The sequence below is a fragment of the Lutra lutra genome, chromosome 13 (genome assembly GCF_902655055.1).
Source record: "Lutra lutra chromosome 13, mLutLut1.2, whole genome shotgun sequence".
NCBI classification, from domain to species: Eukaryota; Metazoa; Chordata; class Mammalia; order Carnivora; family Mustelidae; genus Lutra; species Lutra lutra.
The window spans coordinates 90,476,303-90,493,511 of NC_062290.1; the positions used below are offsets into that span (position 1 = coordinate 90,476,303).

A 17,209-nucleotide genomic window follows, 5' to 3' on the forward strand; every position below is an offset into this window, starting at 1 on the left:
GCCGAAGGCAGACGCTTAACCGACTGAGCCATCCGGGCACCCCTCAATGAGCGTTTTCTTAAAATTACAGCTCGTATGCATAAGCTGTGCACTGCAGATGTGCTTTGTGTGACCACGTGAAACCCTCTGTTTCTTTAATGAGGGAGGCTCTGTCCCTGTCCTCATTTAACATGCCAGGAAGCTGAGACTCAGAGATGTGAGGCGGCTTGCCCGAGGTCACACATGCCACCGTACGCCTGCTGTGCTGGACCAACTTGTTGGCAGTGCAGATGGCCCCAGCATGACCAGCAGGGCTTGCACCAGAGCCCGGCTCCTCCCTCTATCATGGAGTGGAAGAAGTCAAGACTTAGAGCCAGCCCAGCTTCTCCGGCGTCAGGATGAGCTACAAGAGATACTCCCAGACTGAGTGTCCTGAGGAACCGATTTTTTAAATGTTCTCGGCACAAGAGGCATCAGGTGGGACAAGACCGAGCAACCGTCATGTCTGTCCATGCCTGTCCTCACCGCTGATGGCTTCCCACCCTCGTGGGCGGGGCCCCAGCCCCCTGCCTGGAGGGTGACAGCATCTTTTCTGGGTTGGGGTCTTGAGTGGACTCTGTTATCCAGTGTCTCCAGCCCTGGGACAAGGGACGAGCTGGTGGCTTGTTTACTAGGACGGCTGCGGGATGATTCGCTGCCCCATGAGCCTCTTTCTTTCTTACACGTTTTTAGGAATATTTCAAACACATGGGAAAATTCAAGCAAAAACATTCCCCCGGCAGTTTAATAGCTAAATAGCTTTTAGATCTGCACCGCAAGAGGAAGGCTTTTGTGTGTGTCTTGTGTAAACAGTGAAAGGATGCAGACAGCTCTCCGGCGCTGGGCTGGGGGAGACAGCATTGCCACGCCAGGTGGAGCGAACCCAGACTGCCCAGAGGAGCTTAATCTGTGCTGGCAAAGTCAAGGTTTTCCGAGGAGCCTCACCTTTCACTAATCTAGAAAGTGATCTGACCCACCAAGGAGGGTGCAGGTGGCGCGACGGGCCCCCAAACCTGGAGCAAGCCTCGCTGGGGTGGAGCGAGGGTTAAAGAGGAGAGGTAGCCAGATACAGCGGGAGGGATTTAACAGAGCACTGCCCTTAACAGTTCGGTCGTTTGGATCTTCAGGGTTATTGAGCTCGAATGTACAAGCAACTGGAAGGAATAACTTTGTCGTTGATTGCCGCTGAATGATGAAAGTCTAATGATAGGATATCCACTCTCCTGAAAGCCCTCCCCACTCCTTTATCTCTGATTTCTCTGAGGTTAATCTCATCCTACAAAATTAGAAACCAGCCAGTATATCCCCAAAGTGTGTGTAAACACGTGCAGGAGCATCTCAGCCTCGGTGACCTCCAAGTGCTTGTAATCGGTGACCACAGAGGCGGCTCCTTTTGTTCGTAGAGGAGAAACAGGCAGGCGAGGCTCACCCAGGGACCCTGCTGCAGAGCGTCCCTCTGCCCTTGGCCTTTGGTGTGTCCTGTCTCTCCTGGTCTTTCCACGAGCCCTGTTCTCTGGCTTCTCTCTACATGAATGAGCAGAGGGCGGAGTGATCCAGCTTGCGGTTCCCACCCCCAATGCCCGGCCCCCCTCCCAACAAAGTGGAAGTGAGCACAGACGGGTGAGAGCCTGGGCTGGGATCGCACTTCCTTCATTTGGCCACTTTCCTCACGGCCGGATCTGTCCTTTATGGACACACTGGGACTCATTTTCTTGAGGTTTGCCCTCTGTGGCTTGAGGGCTGAGTGTCTGCCTCTTTTGTCAACAGACGAAGACCCTGGGATGTGTTCTATCCCCGTCAGACTGTCACAATAGGAGGAGGCATCCTGGCTCATCCCTTCCCTGGACAGTGATGGAGGCCAAAGAGTATGACGTGCCTCCCAGGCTCGGTGTCGCTGTCTGGCCCCTCTCCCGGTGGGGCCCGTGTGCCCAGGCGTAGGGCAGAAGCAGGGAGGAGCTCCGGGAGAAGGCAGCTCGCTTTAACATAAGGTGATGTTCTGATTCCTGTCTTCCCGGCCCGTCCTACCACCCAATTTCCGCACTCCCCGTCAGCTTGGCTCTTTTGTAGCTCCGATCTGTCACCCCTTAATAAAGTGGCTTTCTGGCTGCCGGGGATTGAGAGCTGCTACCGGGGAAGGTAAGTCACTAATAGAATGGAAAACACTGTGAAATGCTCCAAGGTGCCAAGCTGGGCCCAACCCAGTGTGATTCTAAAAGGCTAATAAAAATCCACCAATTAATTGTGACAGCTCAATGGAAAATTATTCAATTGTGAACAGGGCCAAGCAGCAGCTTGAAAGAAGGAGGGGAGATGTTGCCATAGTAACATCAATCCAGGTTCTCATCTCAGCGGTGGAAGCCAGCCCGGGAGTGAGCAGCATCAGACTGGCGTAGCCGACGCGGGGTGGGATGCAGAGCACAGCAGAGCAGCGCCCGAAAGAGATGCTCTTCCTCGCCCCGGGCTCGCAGCCACTCCAGGCTGAGCGCGGGCCTCCCCTGGGGTAGAGAAGTTGTTTTCAGAATGCTCTTTGCTATGAGAAAACCAGGGAGGGAGCAGTCGAGCGCAGGAGGAAAATGCACCCTGTGTTGTGTTTCCCTCTACCCTTAACCGTGGGTATTTTACCAACCGCCAATTAAGGGTCTGCCGGGACAGGTGTGGATACAGGCAGCACGAGCTCCATGTCCCCGGAGCGGAGGCAGTGGCAGCTCAGGAAAACGGAACTGCTGGGGCCCAGAGGACCTGCAGGCAAAAGCCAGGAGGGCCTTCCGTTGTGGTTTTGCAGTTACAACTTTTATTTCAAAAGATACACACAACACATTCCTATTCCGAGCACTTGAAAGGCAACGTTGCTCCAGCGAAATGAATTCCTTCCTTGTTCATCTCCCGCTAGACTGCAGGCTCCGCAACACGGCGCCACCGAGGACAGTTATCAGAAGGGAATGGGCAGCCGGTTCCGAATGACATCTTGACACCACAGTGGGGTTTTCTTGCCAGAGGGGTCTTGTGTTAATGGGATGGAGAACGAGATTTTTTTTTTCTTTAACTTTCAGAACCATCCTCTCTACCCGGTGGGACGTGTTCACCCAGAGTTGCACTGTGGATGTCAGCGGCAGGCGTCCCCGTGGAGGCTGTCAAAACTCTGATTACCCCACTGCCATCAGCAGCCCAGCTGCCTTCAGCCTGGAGCCCACACAGCCGGCCCTGCCTGTCCACATTCGCGGCCCAGGGGAAGGGGGCAGGGACGGCTACCCCAGGACCACGCTTCCTTCTTCCCAGGGGTACAGCTTGCTTTGGGCCACCTCCTTTTTGATCCCATCCGGTCTTTTCCTCAGTGTCCACTAAGTGATCCTACTGCTAAGAACTCATGACAGTCATCCCCTCGCCTTCTTAGTATCCTGATCTTTCGGGCTCAAGGAGAAGACAGGATGGGGAGTGGTAGCCGGGAGGGTCCACGGACGCCCCCGCCCCCTCACCCCCTCACCGCCGGCCAAAGCGGAAGCTGAAGCCACCTTTTTTCCTGCTGTAACTGCTGAGCTCCTCGGCCAGGGTCCCTAAAGGGCCGTTGGCCTTCTCGCCATCGGCGGGGAGGAAGCCAGTAGCCTTGCTGCCATCGTCCTGCCTCCCGAACCGGAACGTGAAGCCAGGGCGCCGTTGGCCCGACACCTGCAGCTCCTTGGCCGTGACCAGCAGGCCGTGCGGCTGTGGGGTCCTCGGCCACCCAGGGGAGCTCCGTGGGGGGGGCATGCGATGTCCCCCGGGCAGGTCAGCCCAGCTCATTCCGCCTCTGACACCTCCCACGGCGGCAGCGGGCTCTTCTCTGTCCAAGAGAGGAAGGCAGGCACCCAGCGGCAGGAGGAGGAGGCACGGCAGGGTGTGCGGGCTTATCATCTGGGCCGTAGGAAGAAGAGAGGAAGTTACCGGCTGCACGCGTGGGCCTTGCATGACAACTTGTCAACAGTGTTTCCCGGGGCCTGGGCAGCCATCAAAGGCTGGTGGCTCTGCAGAGCCCAACTTGCAAGCAGCTTTTGGAAGTGTCACTATGCTGGGGGTCAGGCCCTTATTTTCTTAGCAGGCTCAGGAGCTGATCGCACCAATTAGGCTGATTCTCCTCTCCTGCGGTCCCTGCGCCAGCTTAGCATTCAAATGCCCCCGCTGCTGGGACGGCTTACAGCCGCGCACGCCGTGCGCCGGCAGCCCCCGAGTGCTATGCAGATTGGAGCTCGTTCTTTTTTTATTTTAATTATTGGTTCTTGGGCCATATCGTCTCAAAGCCACGGGCAGAAAATTCATAGCATCGATTTTGGTTTCCAACTTGATCATAAATGGGTCTGGCTAACCTGTGTCGCCGGGACACTCAGCTCATGTCCCTCTAACGTGGAAAGGAGTTGCGTCCAGGCCTGACTCAGACACCCACCGGGGAACGAGCATGTGGACGTGGCGGGGCTGCCGAGGCTCCCTACGAGCTCCGTCTGTGTGCGCGGCTGCGTGTCCTCTTTACAATAAGCTTCGTTTTGAGGCCCTGTTTTCCCCAGGTTTTCAGGCAAGAAGACTGTCAGGGAGGCCAAGACGTGGTGCCTGGGCCACACAGCGGGTTGTGGGAGCCTGAGATTCGGGATTCTAACGGCCAGACAGCATCTTGGCGTGCCAGGCCCGTGGGCAGTGCTTCCTGGCCCCTCCCGCTCTGTCCTCGCAGCCCCGGCGCAGGGCGGCCTTCCCCTCTTCTGTGGGGGAGGCCGTCCTCCAACAGGGGACTTGCCCAGCGTCTCACAGCGAGCGTTACAAGAGACAGCTGGGGTATATGCCCGGGTCGAAGTGACTCAGAATCGCTACTCTACCCCACAGATGGCGGCCCAGGGGGATTCGAAACAGAAATAGAGCTTCCCCAAATGCCCCGGCTTTGACAAAAATTGCTCATTCCCTCTTAAAGGAAGCCTTTTTGGTAATGACCATGGTGAGTCGGAGCCGGCTGTTCTGAGGAGCAGAACTGAGCCTACAAGAAAGAGCTGGTTCTGGAGAAGAAGCATGGGCTCCCCAGAGCTCTTTCCAGAAATGGCTCCCTTGAAGACATTTCAAAGTGAACTCAGCCAGAAGGCTTTAAAAAAAAATCATAAAAGCCGCCCTCCTCCCTACCTAAATCCAGCACTCCTGACTCCCATCACCTCCTCCCCCGGGGCTGGAGCCAAGTCTGGCCTGCGGCGGGAAGACTCTCCATCAGGCCCCGGAGGAAGTGGGGGGCTTTTCACCTGGTGGGCGACTCCACCTGGGGATGGCCTCTGGGGCTTGAGAAAAGGTGTACTGACGCGTAGAGGAAGTGGCTCCTGTCCCCTTTTGGGGGTTCGTGGACCCTTCAAGAGCATGGGGGAAGCTTGGGACACTCGCCACCAAAAATTGGACCCCAAGTTGGAGCTTCAGGGCCCAGCATTCAGGACGTGGCAGGCGAGGCACCCAAGGGAAGACCAGGGCTGAACCCTCGAGGGTTCCTGCTGGGGATGGAGCGGCTAGACTCACCGTGCTGCGGGCCTGCTCCCCGGGAAGGTGGAGGTGTCTGGGAGGTGTCTTGTCTGGGCGGTGTGGCTCCTGGCTTCTCCCGGCTTTATATAGGGCCCTGGGTGGGTTGCCACTGCCGTCTGATGGCTGCACATTCCTGACCCTGGGATTCCATTGGGGACGCCGGTGGTGAAGGACGAGGCGGTGCGGACTGTGTTGATAAAAGACCCAACACAGACAGGATGTGGTCTGATGAGTGGAGCAGAGGGGGCTGCCCTTTGCCCAGAGGCCGCCTTTCTTGGAGGAGAGCGGGTAGCATCATTAAATCGCGGGCACAGACCCTCAAGTCCCTTGGAAGAGTTGTACATGGCACAGCCCCCGCAGTCCTAGCAGCCCTGCCTTTATCGAGTCGGCCTCACTCTTTGGAGAAGTGACGGCGGTGTCCACGCCTCGCCCAGCCCTGCCCCGCCAGCACAGCCGCGCCGGTGGGCTCGGGAAGTCAGACACCTGGGAAGCCGGCATTTGCCTCTGACTCCCTCCCTCTGGTCGCGCGGGAAGTTGTGTCAGGCGCCGTGGATCGCCAGCTCTGGAGCCTGGCCAGGGGCTGCGTGGGGCAGCAGGACGGCTGCTTCGTCCTGCTGCCCCACTCATGGACGTGGAAGGGGTTCGGAGCCCCTGGCCTGGCCGATCCCCTCTCAAGCCCACGTCCGCGGGACCACAGTCGAAGTGTTCCTTAGAAGGGAAGGCTGGGGTTTCCCACCGCAACCCCAGTGCCTGCCTGGGTGCCTGACACCCATTTGGGAAAGGAAGGACACACATGCGAAATGTTTTCAGAACTCGCTGACCCTCCGCTGGGTGACCACGCCTCGCTTTCGGAACTTCTGTTGCGAGGGCTTTGTGCCGTGGGGACGGGTGATGGAGAGGGAGCTGTCCACCCAGTGTGGGATTTGGCAAGGGTTGGGGGAGGACAGTCATGGTCACGGCTCCAGCTCTTCCCACAGCTGGAGCCACGATGGAGGCCGCCAGCATTCATCACTCCCCCGGCATTTCTCCCCAGGACAACTCACGCCACAGTGGGGAGCGTCACGTGTTGCCACCTGCACTGCCTGCCCGCAGTGATCTCAGGGTGCTCACCCCGTGGTTACTCTGCCTGCCTCATGGAGCAACCCCGGGGTCTGCTCCCGGTACAAGGATCTGCATGGCTGAGCCAGGGCGAGGTACCCGGTAGGGGCAAGTGCCCTGCAGAGTACGCTCCCAGCCCGGGCCGAGGTAGGAGGCAGGCGCCCATCGCAGGGGGAAGCATCTGTCTGGCTACCAGCGCTCTGGCTGGGCCGGCAGCCTGCAGCCCCAGGAGCCCCCTTCCCCTCCTGTCCTCCCACCCCACTGCCTGTGGCTGGGAAGGGCACCTGTGGGGAGACCAGCCCAGCCAGGCCCCCAGACTCTACTACTCGCTTGGCCTCGATTTCCCCTCTCCTGAGAGCGAGCAGGGCAGTGAGGGGTGCAGGTGCCAGGTGAGGCTGGGGACGAAGCACAGAGGGTTCCCCTAGTCTCGGGGGGCCCTCGCCCAGCTGACTATCACTTCAGACCGTGCAGTACTGGGGGTGCGGAGAGTCACTCCACCATCACACGGGAATGGAGATGGCCTCATGGGCACTTCCTCTCCCCCGTACACCCGAGAAGGGCTAGAGGACATCCGCCTGCAGGGGAAGGGGCAGGACTGGGGCCCAGCGGGTCAGAGCCCTTGGCTGTGCAGGAGCAGGCCCAGCCCCCATCCTGAACCCTCTCCAGGCCCATCTGCAGCAGGAACATGGCTCGACTTTGGACCTGTCCCCTCTCCCCAGGCAGGTGTGGGGGGAGGGGGCACCCCTGTGCCGACCAGAGTAGGTGCAGAGCCGCCTCCATCCGCAGGGCGGGGGTGCCTCTGAGGGGCTGGTGTGTGTGTGTGAGACGGGAGCCGCGGGGGTCACTTTATCTCCCAGCCAGTGCAGGTCTGGGGTGACTCTGGGTGATGGGATGTGCCTCAGTTCCCTTGGGTGTAAAATGAGAGGTTCTGGTTCCTGAGCTGTGCTCTGTGAAATTTCTTGGGGACAGCTGTGGAGAGTGGGGAGGGCAGGCGTGGGGTCGAGCCCTGAGGGCCACCCCAGACCCCCCCGGAGAGAAGCTCCACTTGGGGGTTTGACACACCGAGCTCCGAGGTTCTGCTGTGAGAACCACCACTGCCCCAGGGCCCGTTCAGAACTGGAGGCCACAGAAAGTCCTGAGTGTTGGGGCCTGGGCTGGGCGTGGGGGCAAGGTTGGGTGCGAGTAGCCCACAGATTCCTCAGCTCCGAGACATCCTGTCCCCAGGCAGCAGTGCCTGGAGTCAAGTCTGATGTTGGATTTGGTGCCAAACTTCCCAACTCCTGGGCCTCGCCAGGTGTCCCCAGAACAGCTGGCCCAAAAGATTGTTGGTTTGTTTGTTTGTTTGTTTTAAGAGTTATTTATTTATTTATTTAGAGCAGGTGCGTAAGGGGTGGGGGCCAGAGAGAGAATCTCAAGCAGACACCACACCCAGCGCGGGGCTCGATCTCAGGACCCTGGGATCATGACCTGAGCCAAAACCAAGAGACGGACACTCAACCGACTGAGCCACCCAGGCACCCCGGAAAGATCGTTTTTAAGGGTACTTCCTGGGCTCCCTCTAGGCAACGAGAAGTGGGAGAAGGGACAAGTCTGGGCCCCCAGAGCAGTGGCTGAGCAGGCTCTGGGCTGTGGGAAGGTCATGGACGGCTCAGGCCGTGCAAGTCAGAGGGCAGGAGGATCCATTCAGGCTCCGCTTCCCACAACAGAGGCTTTTCTCAGGGACAGAGTAAATGGGGTGGGGGTTGCCACAAGGTCCCGCTTTCCTACACCAGAGTGAGGTTCCCTGGGAAATTGCCCTAAACGTCAGGGCCGAGTCCCAGGATGTCCAACCAGACAAGCAGCCCCCACTGCCCTTGCTTCTCTGTGTGGGGCTGTGACTTTGCAAGAGTGGGACCTGTTGGGGTGACACAGCCTGGCTGTGTAAAGCCCACACCCCTCACGGGGCCCTTGGACCCCCCTCCTCTTCTACCACCTTTTAGCCACACATGAGGACCCAGAACTGGGCACCACCTCTGGCCACACACCAGTGGTCTTGGGCCAGTCACTCTCAGAGCCTCCGTTTCTCCACAGGCCTGGGGATGGCAGGGGTGCCCACATCACAGCGGGTGCTGCGAGCTACTGGGTAAAAGCTGGGTCCGGTGCAGTACCCACTCCCCCAGTGCTGGCCGCTCCCGGTGTTCCAGAGAGCCCAGGCAGTGCCCTCTTCATGCGCGTGGGCCTCCCAGGGTCTGTTGTTCCCTGCCAGACTCCTGGTGCTGCCAGCTGAACCCCCCCACCGCCCCCCCAAGCCACGGCAGCCTCTTCCCATGCTGTAGGACGTGCTGTTTATGGCTGAAACACAACCACCCTCGTCAGCTGTGAAAACCTGTGGGGCTGAGTTCAGGGAATCTTTCCAACTGGTCCCATGAGCTGAGGCAGAGCAGCTTCCCCCCGAGGGTCCCCTGGCAGGTTTGGTGTCTGAGGGGCCTAGCTAGACACCTGGAGCAGGTGTGGCCCGTGGTGGCCACGATCACCGCAGTGACGTCCCATGGACCTGACAGGGAGCTGGCAGGACCGCATGCCTGTCAGCCAGGGACACTGGGGCGGGGTGTCACGCTCTGTGAACAGTCTGGAAACTTCCAGCCGCCAGGACGGAGCCCTCTGTCTACCACACGGCTGGAAGTGCAGACACCCTCCAGCTGCCTCCTCGGTGGGCCTGAGGGGGACTCTGGCACAGTCATACCCCATGGGCCCCACACCGGCTCTCTGACGGGGGCCCTCGAGAAATATCGGCTTCGGTGGAATAAACCCGGGGGTGGTTTTGTCCTCAAGCTTCGCGCTGGTTTTGTGAATGAACAGCCATCGGGGGCTGTTGGTTTTTAGTTTTTTAAATTTATTTATTTGACAGAGATCACAAGTAGGCAGAGAGGCAGGCAGAGAGAGGGGGGAAGCAGGTTCCCCGCCGAGCAGAGAGCCCGATGTGGGGCTCGATCCCAGGACCCTGGGATCATGACCTGAGCCGAAGGCAGAGGCTTAACCCACTGAGCCACCCAGGCGCCCCAGGGCGGTTGTTTTTAATAAAGTCTCAACTCCTCAGGACTCCAGCCCCAGGAGAGATCCTGGTTGGGGCGGGGGGATGCACAGGGGCCTCCCCTGAGGCCCAGCCCCAGGAGGATGTCCCCACTGGGTGCAGCTTGGGGCGGGGCCGGGCCTCACCTCCCCAGCTGCTGCCGAAGGATCTGCCTCAGCCTCTGCGGGGCGCGGAGTTCTCCGGGAAACACTGTTTCTGCGATAGAAATCAAGACGGGAGCAACGAGGCAGTCCGGGGAAATGGTGCGGGGGCCGTCGCGGAGCCCGCCCTGTGCTGGATGTGGGGCACCGAGAGAGGTTAGAGGCGGAGGCTCCAGCCGGGTCACCATGAGATTTTATTAGGGACAGGAACACACAGGACACCGCCCAGACCAGCTTCTGTCCCGAACCGTGCTGGCCCCACAGCCACTCTGCGCCACCCCCAGCCAGCTTTGTGTGGACTGTCAGGCCCGCTTGTCTGCACAGCCGGAGGCTGGCCCCCACTGGCTCTGTCTCCACATGGTCCCACCACGGCCAGCCCCAGCCATGGTCCCGCCAGCCATGGTCCCGCCAGCCGCTTGGCCCCTGGGGGGTTGGGAGCAGCTCTCTCCCTGCAAGCAGGTGGAGACACCGGCCCTGAGGAGGCCCAGCCCCTGGGACCAAAGCCTCATGTCCTTTGGCTGAGGTTGAGCATGTCTCCCCCACCTGCACAGGACAGAGATGTGTGACTGACCACAGGCCTAGCTCAGGCCCCCCGGTACCCCCATGCCTGCAGACACAGCCTCCCTCCCCTCCCGGTGTCGCCTGGCGGTTCCTGTTGACGTATCCTCCGAATCCTGGGTGAAAGGGCTCTGGCCCCAGCCAGGCCGGTCAGAGGCCGGTGTGAACGAGGGTGGCCGATGGTGGGCACGGGGGGACAAGGAGGAGACAGGCCTGCGACATGACTTCTGCCCCAAGACAAATATTTATGAAACCAATTCACATGTGGCTGCGGGGCGAGCGGGGGGATGCAATCTGGGAGATGCTCCTAGCGCTGTCCTGGTCTCCTGGTGGCCGGTGCTGAGGCCATCAGGGTGGAGACCCAGGAACCATCCGTCCTCCAGACCCAGCGAGCTTTGTGTCCGAAGTGTGGGGGCCACAGAGCGAGTGCGGTCACCGGCCGGTTCCGCAGGACCTGCCTGTGCTGGCGGAAAGGAACCTTCAGAAGCTTTGTGGGGCCACATGCGCTGCCCCGGGGTCCTGTGTAGAGACCCCCTCTTCTGCTTGGCTCGCTCTCCTCATCAAAGGACAAAGGAAAGAGACAGGGACTTCGGTCAATTCACATGGGATAATGGGACCACAGGCCCCCGCCACCAAGCCATCAGCTCGCGTCTCTCGCACACATTCGTCATCCATCAGGCCTTGGTGGAGCTGCCTTTTGCTACTTGCTGTCCTCACACCCCCTCTTCCTGTGGTCACTGCCACTCACGAGACAGCCATTCCCGCGGACATCGCAGCAGGGGCTCCTGGAGGCCAGAGCCTACCTTGCTCACCAAGCCCCCAGGGAACAGGTGTGCGGGGCTATCTGTGCCCTTTAGGAAGTGGGGTGTGCTGGCCTTGGCTGTCCCCACCAGAGGGCTCTGTGCCCAAGCAGCCAGCGTTGGATCTGGCCCAGGTCCCATGGCGGTGCCACTCCTGGGCTGGGCGTGGGGCTGGTGCTTTCGGGTAGGAAGGAACAGGTGTCTGCATGTCGGCCGGATGCTCCTGGAAGCCACCCTCGGCCTCCCTCCTGCCCGGCCCAAGCCCCGGCACGTCTGTTCTGCAGCCAAGCCCCGGCAGGAGCGCCCCGAGCTTCCTGGCGCACACGCACATCTGTGAATCCATTTACATCACGCTCACCAGGAGTTTGTTTGATGACAGATCAGAAAACGCCTGACACTTTCCAAACAGTGGCTGGCACCGTGAGGCTGGCAGCAGAAGCCGGCTCTAGCCTGGGGCTGATGGGGGAGAAGGGGGCTCCCTGGGATGAGGAGTTGGGGTCCCAACCGGCCTCTGCACTATAGCTGGGGGCCCCAGCAGCTTGGGTGGGCTGGTTCCCCTTCTAGAGGATGGAGAAGGGGGCTGGCAGGGGCCCTTCCCTCCATGTCATAAGGAGCCCCCCACACTGCCCCGGCCACCCCTGCAGCTGGGCTCCTCCCCCAGCACGGGTCACACTGGGCTGCGCCACCTGTCTCTTGGCCGCGTCTGTTTCAAGTACGGTGCCCACAGGGCAGGGACTAGGTGCCGCCCGGCACCCGGGCTGGCCTTGGCCCACAGCAGATGTCCAGCGGAACTTGGCTGAATGCCATGACCAGGTGGAGCTCCAAGGAATGGGCCGGCTGGCACAGCGGGTCAGGCACGCTCCGACCCCTCCTGCTGCCCCTGGCCGACTCTGACTCGTGATTCCTGCAGCACAAACTCTGGTGGGAGGGGGAGAGATGAGCCCCACGCTTCCCTATTTGCCCGTGTTCACCTGCCTCCAGGCGTCCTACAAGGAAAGAGCCCGTCCTCCTGCCTGAGGGGGGCCCCTGGTGCAGCCCACCCCATCCCAGAACCTCTCAAATGGCCCATCAAATCCCCCCAGGTGGGAGCCTGGAAGAACAGCCCCGTGCTTGGTTCTGATGGCGAGGGCATCAGGGGCCCGGAACTATCCATGAGGGGGGTTAGGGCTGCTCTTTTTGGCTGCTGACCTCAGGACCCGCAGTTGGGTAGGTGCAATGTTGGGGGGATGGGATGATAGGACATTGGGAAGATTCGATGGAAGAGTGTGTCCAGTGTCTGGCAGTGCCTCAGTCCCCCTATTTGCCCAGTGAGTCCCTCCCTTCCCCCTGACCTGAGGTGACAGCACCCATAGTCACCAGTAGGGGGCGGTCTCCCCACTGAGACAGCAGTCTCTGGGCTGAGCAGGAAAGAGCTCCCAGACCCTTCCTGGTCCAGCCTCCACCTTGCAGGCCTGATGCCAGGAGACCCTAAGACCCTGGAGTCCCTGGGAATTGGGGAGTGTGTGTGGGGGGTGGTTCCAGCCCCACGGCAACTCAGGAAATAGGTCCTGACTGGCCAGGCCAGGAGGAAGAAGGACCTGCCCCAGCCTCCCACAGTCAAGAGGACGGGGTGGGGTGGGGCTCCGGCTGCCCCGGGAAGGCAGGAGGCTGGACACAGCAGCCCAAGGGACTGAGGACCTCCCAGGCCTGCGGGTAGAAGGCGGAGGGGGAGAGGAGCTCTGGGGAACTGGCCCTGGCCCCCTCGGACTAGGAGTCCCCACAGACAGCTGTGCCCCATCCTGGCCTGGAATGGTGGGATACGGCTGCCAGCCCCACACCCCACAGCCCTCACTGCCACCACTCCCCACAGGCCTTGGGGAGAGGTGGGAACCCTGGGCACCATGGAAGTGAAGGAGGGAAGCCAGGAGGGCCGGGAGGGCAGAGAAGGCCAGCTTCAGACCTGACTCAGAAAGATCCAAACAGTCCCTCTGTCCGCTAAAAGGGCTGCAGGGGTGCCACCTGCCCCTTCTCTGTGCCCCCCACGCACCAGGGGTTTGGACCAGCCAAGTAGAGGGGCCACCGGAGTGCCTGGCGGACTGCTGGCCGAGGGAAATCAGGACTCTTACCCCAGGAGCCAAAGTCTGGGCAGGCAAGATATGGGGCGGTCCAGTGGGCCCTGCCCCAGGTCAGCAGAGTTCAACTGGGGGGCGGGGACAGGGCAAAGGTGAGGTGCAGCCCCCCCAATGCGAGAGCAGTTCAGAGGAGAGGCAGGGTGGGGTCGGGCCGGGGATGGGGAGGGGTGAGGGGTCGGGAGTGGTGCGGGGTAGGGTTGGGCCGGGGATGAGGGGCGAGTGGGCAGGGGCGGCGCAGGTGGCGGGCGGGCGCCGCGCCCATCTAGTGGTCCTCACGGACCGGCCGGATCTTCATCTCCGAGAACTTGAGCGAGTACTGCCAGCCCGTCCAGGAGGACCACTCGATGCCGTCGGCGTAGGAGGCGTGTGCGCCGCGCAGGTACTGCCCGTTGAGGTTGGACGTGTGGCAGTTACGGTACCACCAGGCACCGCGGTAGAAGGCGGCACAGTTGTTCTCCGAGTGGTCGCTGTCGCGGTCCTTGGTGGTGAACCTCATGCCGCCGTGCTTCAGGAGGGAGTCCCCTGCGTGGAGGCGCACGCGCAGGCGTGTGTCCCGGGGACTCCCGGACATGCAGACCCTCACCCGGGCACGTGCACACGCGTCTGTCCCTACACACCCAAGGTGTCTGTGCGGCTCGGGGGTCCCCACAGGGCCACCTTGAGGGTCCACGGGCTATCCCTGGGTCCTGGCAGTCTCAGTCCCCCCTCCCCCTCTTTCATACACCCCCTGTCCTGGCCATGCCTCCCCTTGAGAAGAGAAACCCAGCCTAGAGGGGTGCGGCCACCCCACTTGAGAGGTCCGGCAGAACCCAAGCCCCAGGCATCCTGATTCCTGGCTCGGGGCTCACTTTGCTCGTCTGCAGAATGGGTGAACGACTCGGGTCCTGCCGTTTCATGCTGTTGGGGTGAGGCGGGACTTGAAGGAGGAGGCCAGAAGTGCCAGAACCCCGTGGCCTGGGATCCTACCTGCCGTGCCCGAGTAGTCGGCCACGGTGAGCGGGTACCCATCTTCCTCGGGGTCCACGGAGAACAAGCCCACGCCAAAGCTCCCGTAGCGGGCATAGGCTGTGCTGTTGTCGAAGTCCTCCAGGTCCACGTGGAGCTCGTACGTGGCCTGTGTGGTCAGGGCGTGGATCCTCCTGAGCCCTAGAGTGGGGGGAGAATGGCTGAAGTCGGGGGGCTTACAAGGGGACCCCCACAGAGGGAACTGAGGAGACCCAAGAGCCCAGCTCACGCGGCTGGCGACAGGAAGGTTTGCGCCGTCAGCCCCAGGCTGTGTCCCTCCTCCGGCCAGCCTGTGTTTGGCAGGAAACTGAGGACTCACCGTTTCTCTGTTTGCTTTAAGTCATTTCCAAATGTTTGAGTGGAAGGTTAGTAGAAAGACGGCAGGAGTCAGAAGGAACCTGGAAAATCTGGGTTGAGGGTGACAGCACCTCTTCCCTTTGCTCCTACTCTAGGCTCCAGCCAGAAGGGATCTGGTGCTTGTATGCACTTCCCTGAACCTGGCCTCTGAGTCTTTGCACATGCTGTTCCCTCTGCCCAGGACACTTTTCCCTACTCATCCCGGTTAGGTTTTGTTCATGTTCAGGTCTCAGCTCAGGAAGGCTGCCTGGCCTCCTGCCTGGATTGAGGACCTCTGCCCACTGGGAGCTCCCCCTCTCGGTGTTTCTCATTCCGTGTCCCCACTGCCTATTTCCTTGTCTGCTCCCCCCCACCCCGCCCCACACACACAGCGTGGAAGCTCATGACTAACTCCCAGCATTGGAGTGCGGCTCGGTACACAGTAGGCACTCAACAAATGCTGGCTTAGCGGCTGTGCAGCGGAAGACAGGGTCTGAGTCTCCTGCTGGCTCCAGGGCCTGGCCCCCGCGCCATCGTCCCTAGCCCTCCCTCCCTCCCTCTGTCACACACTCACGTTCAAGGTGCTTCCCTGCCAGTTTGATTACCTCTTGATTAAGAGGGCGTTTAATTAAAATTACAAGTTATCAGCATCTAGTGACATTTCATCAGCCTCTCCCTCCTGAACTCCAGACACCCCGCAGGAGGGTCAGGGTATAGTGCAAGCTAAGGGGGTGAGAAGACCATGTGGCCCCTTCCCCACCCAGGCCGGAGGGAAGCCTCGAGCCCACGGTCCAGGGGCAGCGCTGAGGAGAGCTGCTCTGAGCAGAGTTAAACGCCTTGTCCGAGGCAGACCCCGCCCAGCCTCTCCCTGCAGCACCCCCAACCCCCGCCCCGTTCTACTTTCCCAGGACTGGGATTTGAGAGCAGAAGGTCTCATCCCCCTGCCTCTCTGTGCTCCTCCCTGGGCTCCCCCTCTGGGGGCACCAGCGCGCACCCGAGCTTGGGCACCTGTGCCACCGGCCTTCCGGGGCCGAGGTGAGGGGCCACGAGGGCTCCATATGCTGTAAAGGGCAGGCCGTGGACAACGATGACAAGTGCCCACCCGCTGGACGGCCCTCGCAAATGCCAGCCACCGTTCCGAGCGCTTCGCGTGGCTTAATGAATCCAGTGGAATTAGAATGAGTCCAATTTAATTAAAGAATCCCTGTACAGCTCTTAGAACAGGGCCTGGCCCACTGCACACATTATCCAGGTGTTTGCTGCTGCTGTCGTGATCAGCGAGGCAGGGGCCCTGTTAGCGCTGCCTGATGGGTGAGCCTGGGGCACAGGGAGGTTAAGGGACAGGCCCGGGTCACACAGCTGGAGAGTGGCGGAGCTGGGATTTCAACCCAGGCAGACCTGCCTAGACTCCTTGCTCTTACTCGTTCTTGTCCAGCACAAATAATCCGATCCAGGGAGAGGGCAAGAGGGACACCAGCCCAGCAGGAACGCTTGAAGATTCCAGATTCCTTTCCCCCCGAGTGGTTGCTGGTACCCAAAGGCCCACCATTAGCACGCCGTTCCCCTGGGCAAAGCCGTGCTCCTCCACGTGCCCAGGAGGGGCCCCTGGCAGGATGCCCTGAAGGAGGGGCAGGGTGGAGCCCTGAGGGTCCTCTGCCGTCTTCACCCTTCTTCCCACAAAGGCCACCTCCCTCCCTCGCTCTCCCTCTCTCTTTACTTCTTGTGTCTCTCCAACCCCCCTGCTTCCCTGGGCTCCTGGATGGTGAGCTGAGATCGGACCCCACCACCATCAGAGCTGGAGGGAGAAGAAAAATACTTAGACCCCCAAACCTCTCACCCTCCCCCCGGACAAACTCCCAGATGGATTAAAGATCTGAACCTAACACAAACACTCAAAAACATTAAAAAAACAAAAAGGAGACATCTTTGTAAAACTGGGAGGGAAAAGCAGGGCCTAAAACCCAGAGGACATGAAGGAAAAGACTGGCAAGCATCAGCTACATAAAATTTTAAATGTCTAGGAAATAAGCAATAATTTTACAAAAAAAAAAAGAGAGAGAGACTGAAAGACAAATGACCGGAAGTAAATACATATCATGGGCACCTGACAAAGAATCAATAACCTTAATATATAAAGAGCTCCCATAACTCAATAGGAAAAGACAAAACACTAGATGGGAAGGTGAGAGGGGAGCGTGGAAAGGCACAGGGAGGGAACAGCCAGGGGAGTTGAGGGCTGAGTTGACATTCTCCTCAGGGCTCCCTGTCTGCCAGGAGCTAATCAAGGCCCCGCTTAAATGCTTCCTCCCGCACCTTCCGAGGCCGCTGATAGATTTCAATTAAGATGCGGTGAGTGGCAGAGTCACCAACACTGGTCCAAGGAGGTGGGTGGTGATGCGGAAACAGGGCCCCCACCTGGCCACCCTTTCCCCATCTGACACACCCACCCAGGTGGGGGGAAGGGCAGGGGTCTTCCCACCCAGAAGGTCCTCTCCCGCAGCCCCTCCCCTTCCCCTGCTCTCACTCGTGCAGTTCAGGGTGTAGTTTAAAGCTTGTCAATCC

The 17,209-nt window shown here is 60.2% G+C and overlaps 2 protein-coding genes across 3 annotated transcripts in view; both read right to left on the bottom strand.

The window, feature by feature from the left end:
* Nucleotides 1-3,495: 3,495 nt before the first annotated feature.
* QRFP (pyroglutamylated RFamide peptide) lies at nucleotides 3,496-5,707 on the bottom strand. Its single transcript, XM_047701177.1, has 2 exons — nucleotides 5,527-5,707; nucleotides 3,496-3,906 (listed from the first exon to the last, which is right to left on the bottom strand). The coding sequence occupies exon 2, from the start codon at nucleotides 3,904-3,906 to the stop codon at nucleotides 3,496-3,498; it is 411 nt and encodes a 136-aa protein (XP_047557133.1). The 5' UTR covers nucleotides 5,527-5,707.
* Nucleotides 5,708-13,502: 7,795 nt separating this feature from the next.
* The window catches only part of FIBCD1 (fibrinogen C domain containing 1), a 29,466-nt gene continuing 25,759 nt past the window's right edge, over nucleotides 13,503-17,209 (bottom strand). For both annotated transcript variants that reach the window (XM_047700480.1, XM_047700479.1), the window contains 2 exons: nucleotides 14,273-14,452; nucleotides 13,503-13,828 (listed from right to left, as the gene is read on the bottom strand). In XM_047700480.1, coding sequence (XP_047556436.1) covers nucleotides 13,569-13,828; nucleotides 14,273-14,452 — 440 coding nt within the window. In that variant the 3' untranslated portion in view covers nucleotides 13,503-13,568. The remainder of the gene's footprint in view (nucleotides 13,829-14,272; nucleotides 14,453-17,209) is intronic.

Excerpts from the sequence above, each read along its gene's own strand:
- QRFP (XM_047701177.1), bottom strand. The coding sequence starts at position 3,906 with ATGATAAGCCCGCACACCCTGCCGTGCCTCCTCCTCCTGCCGCTGGGT.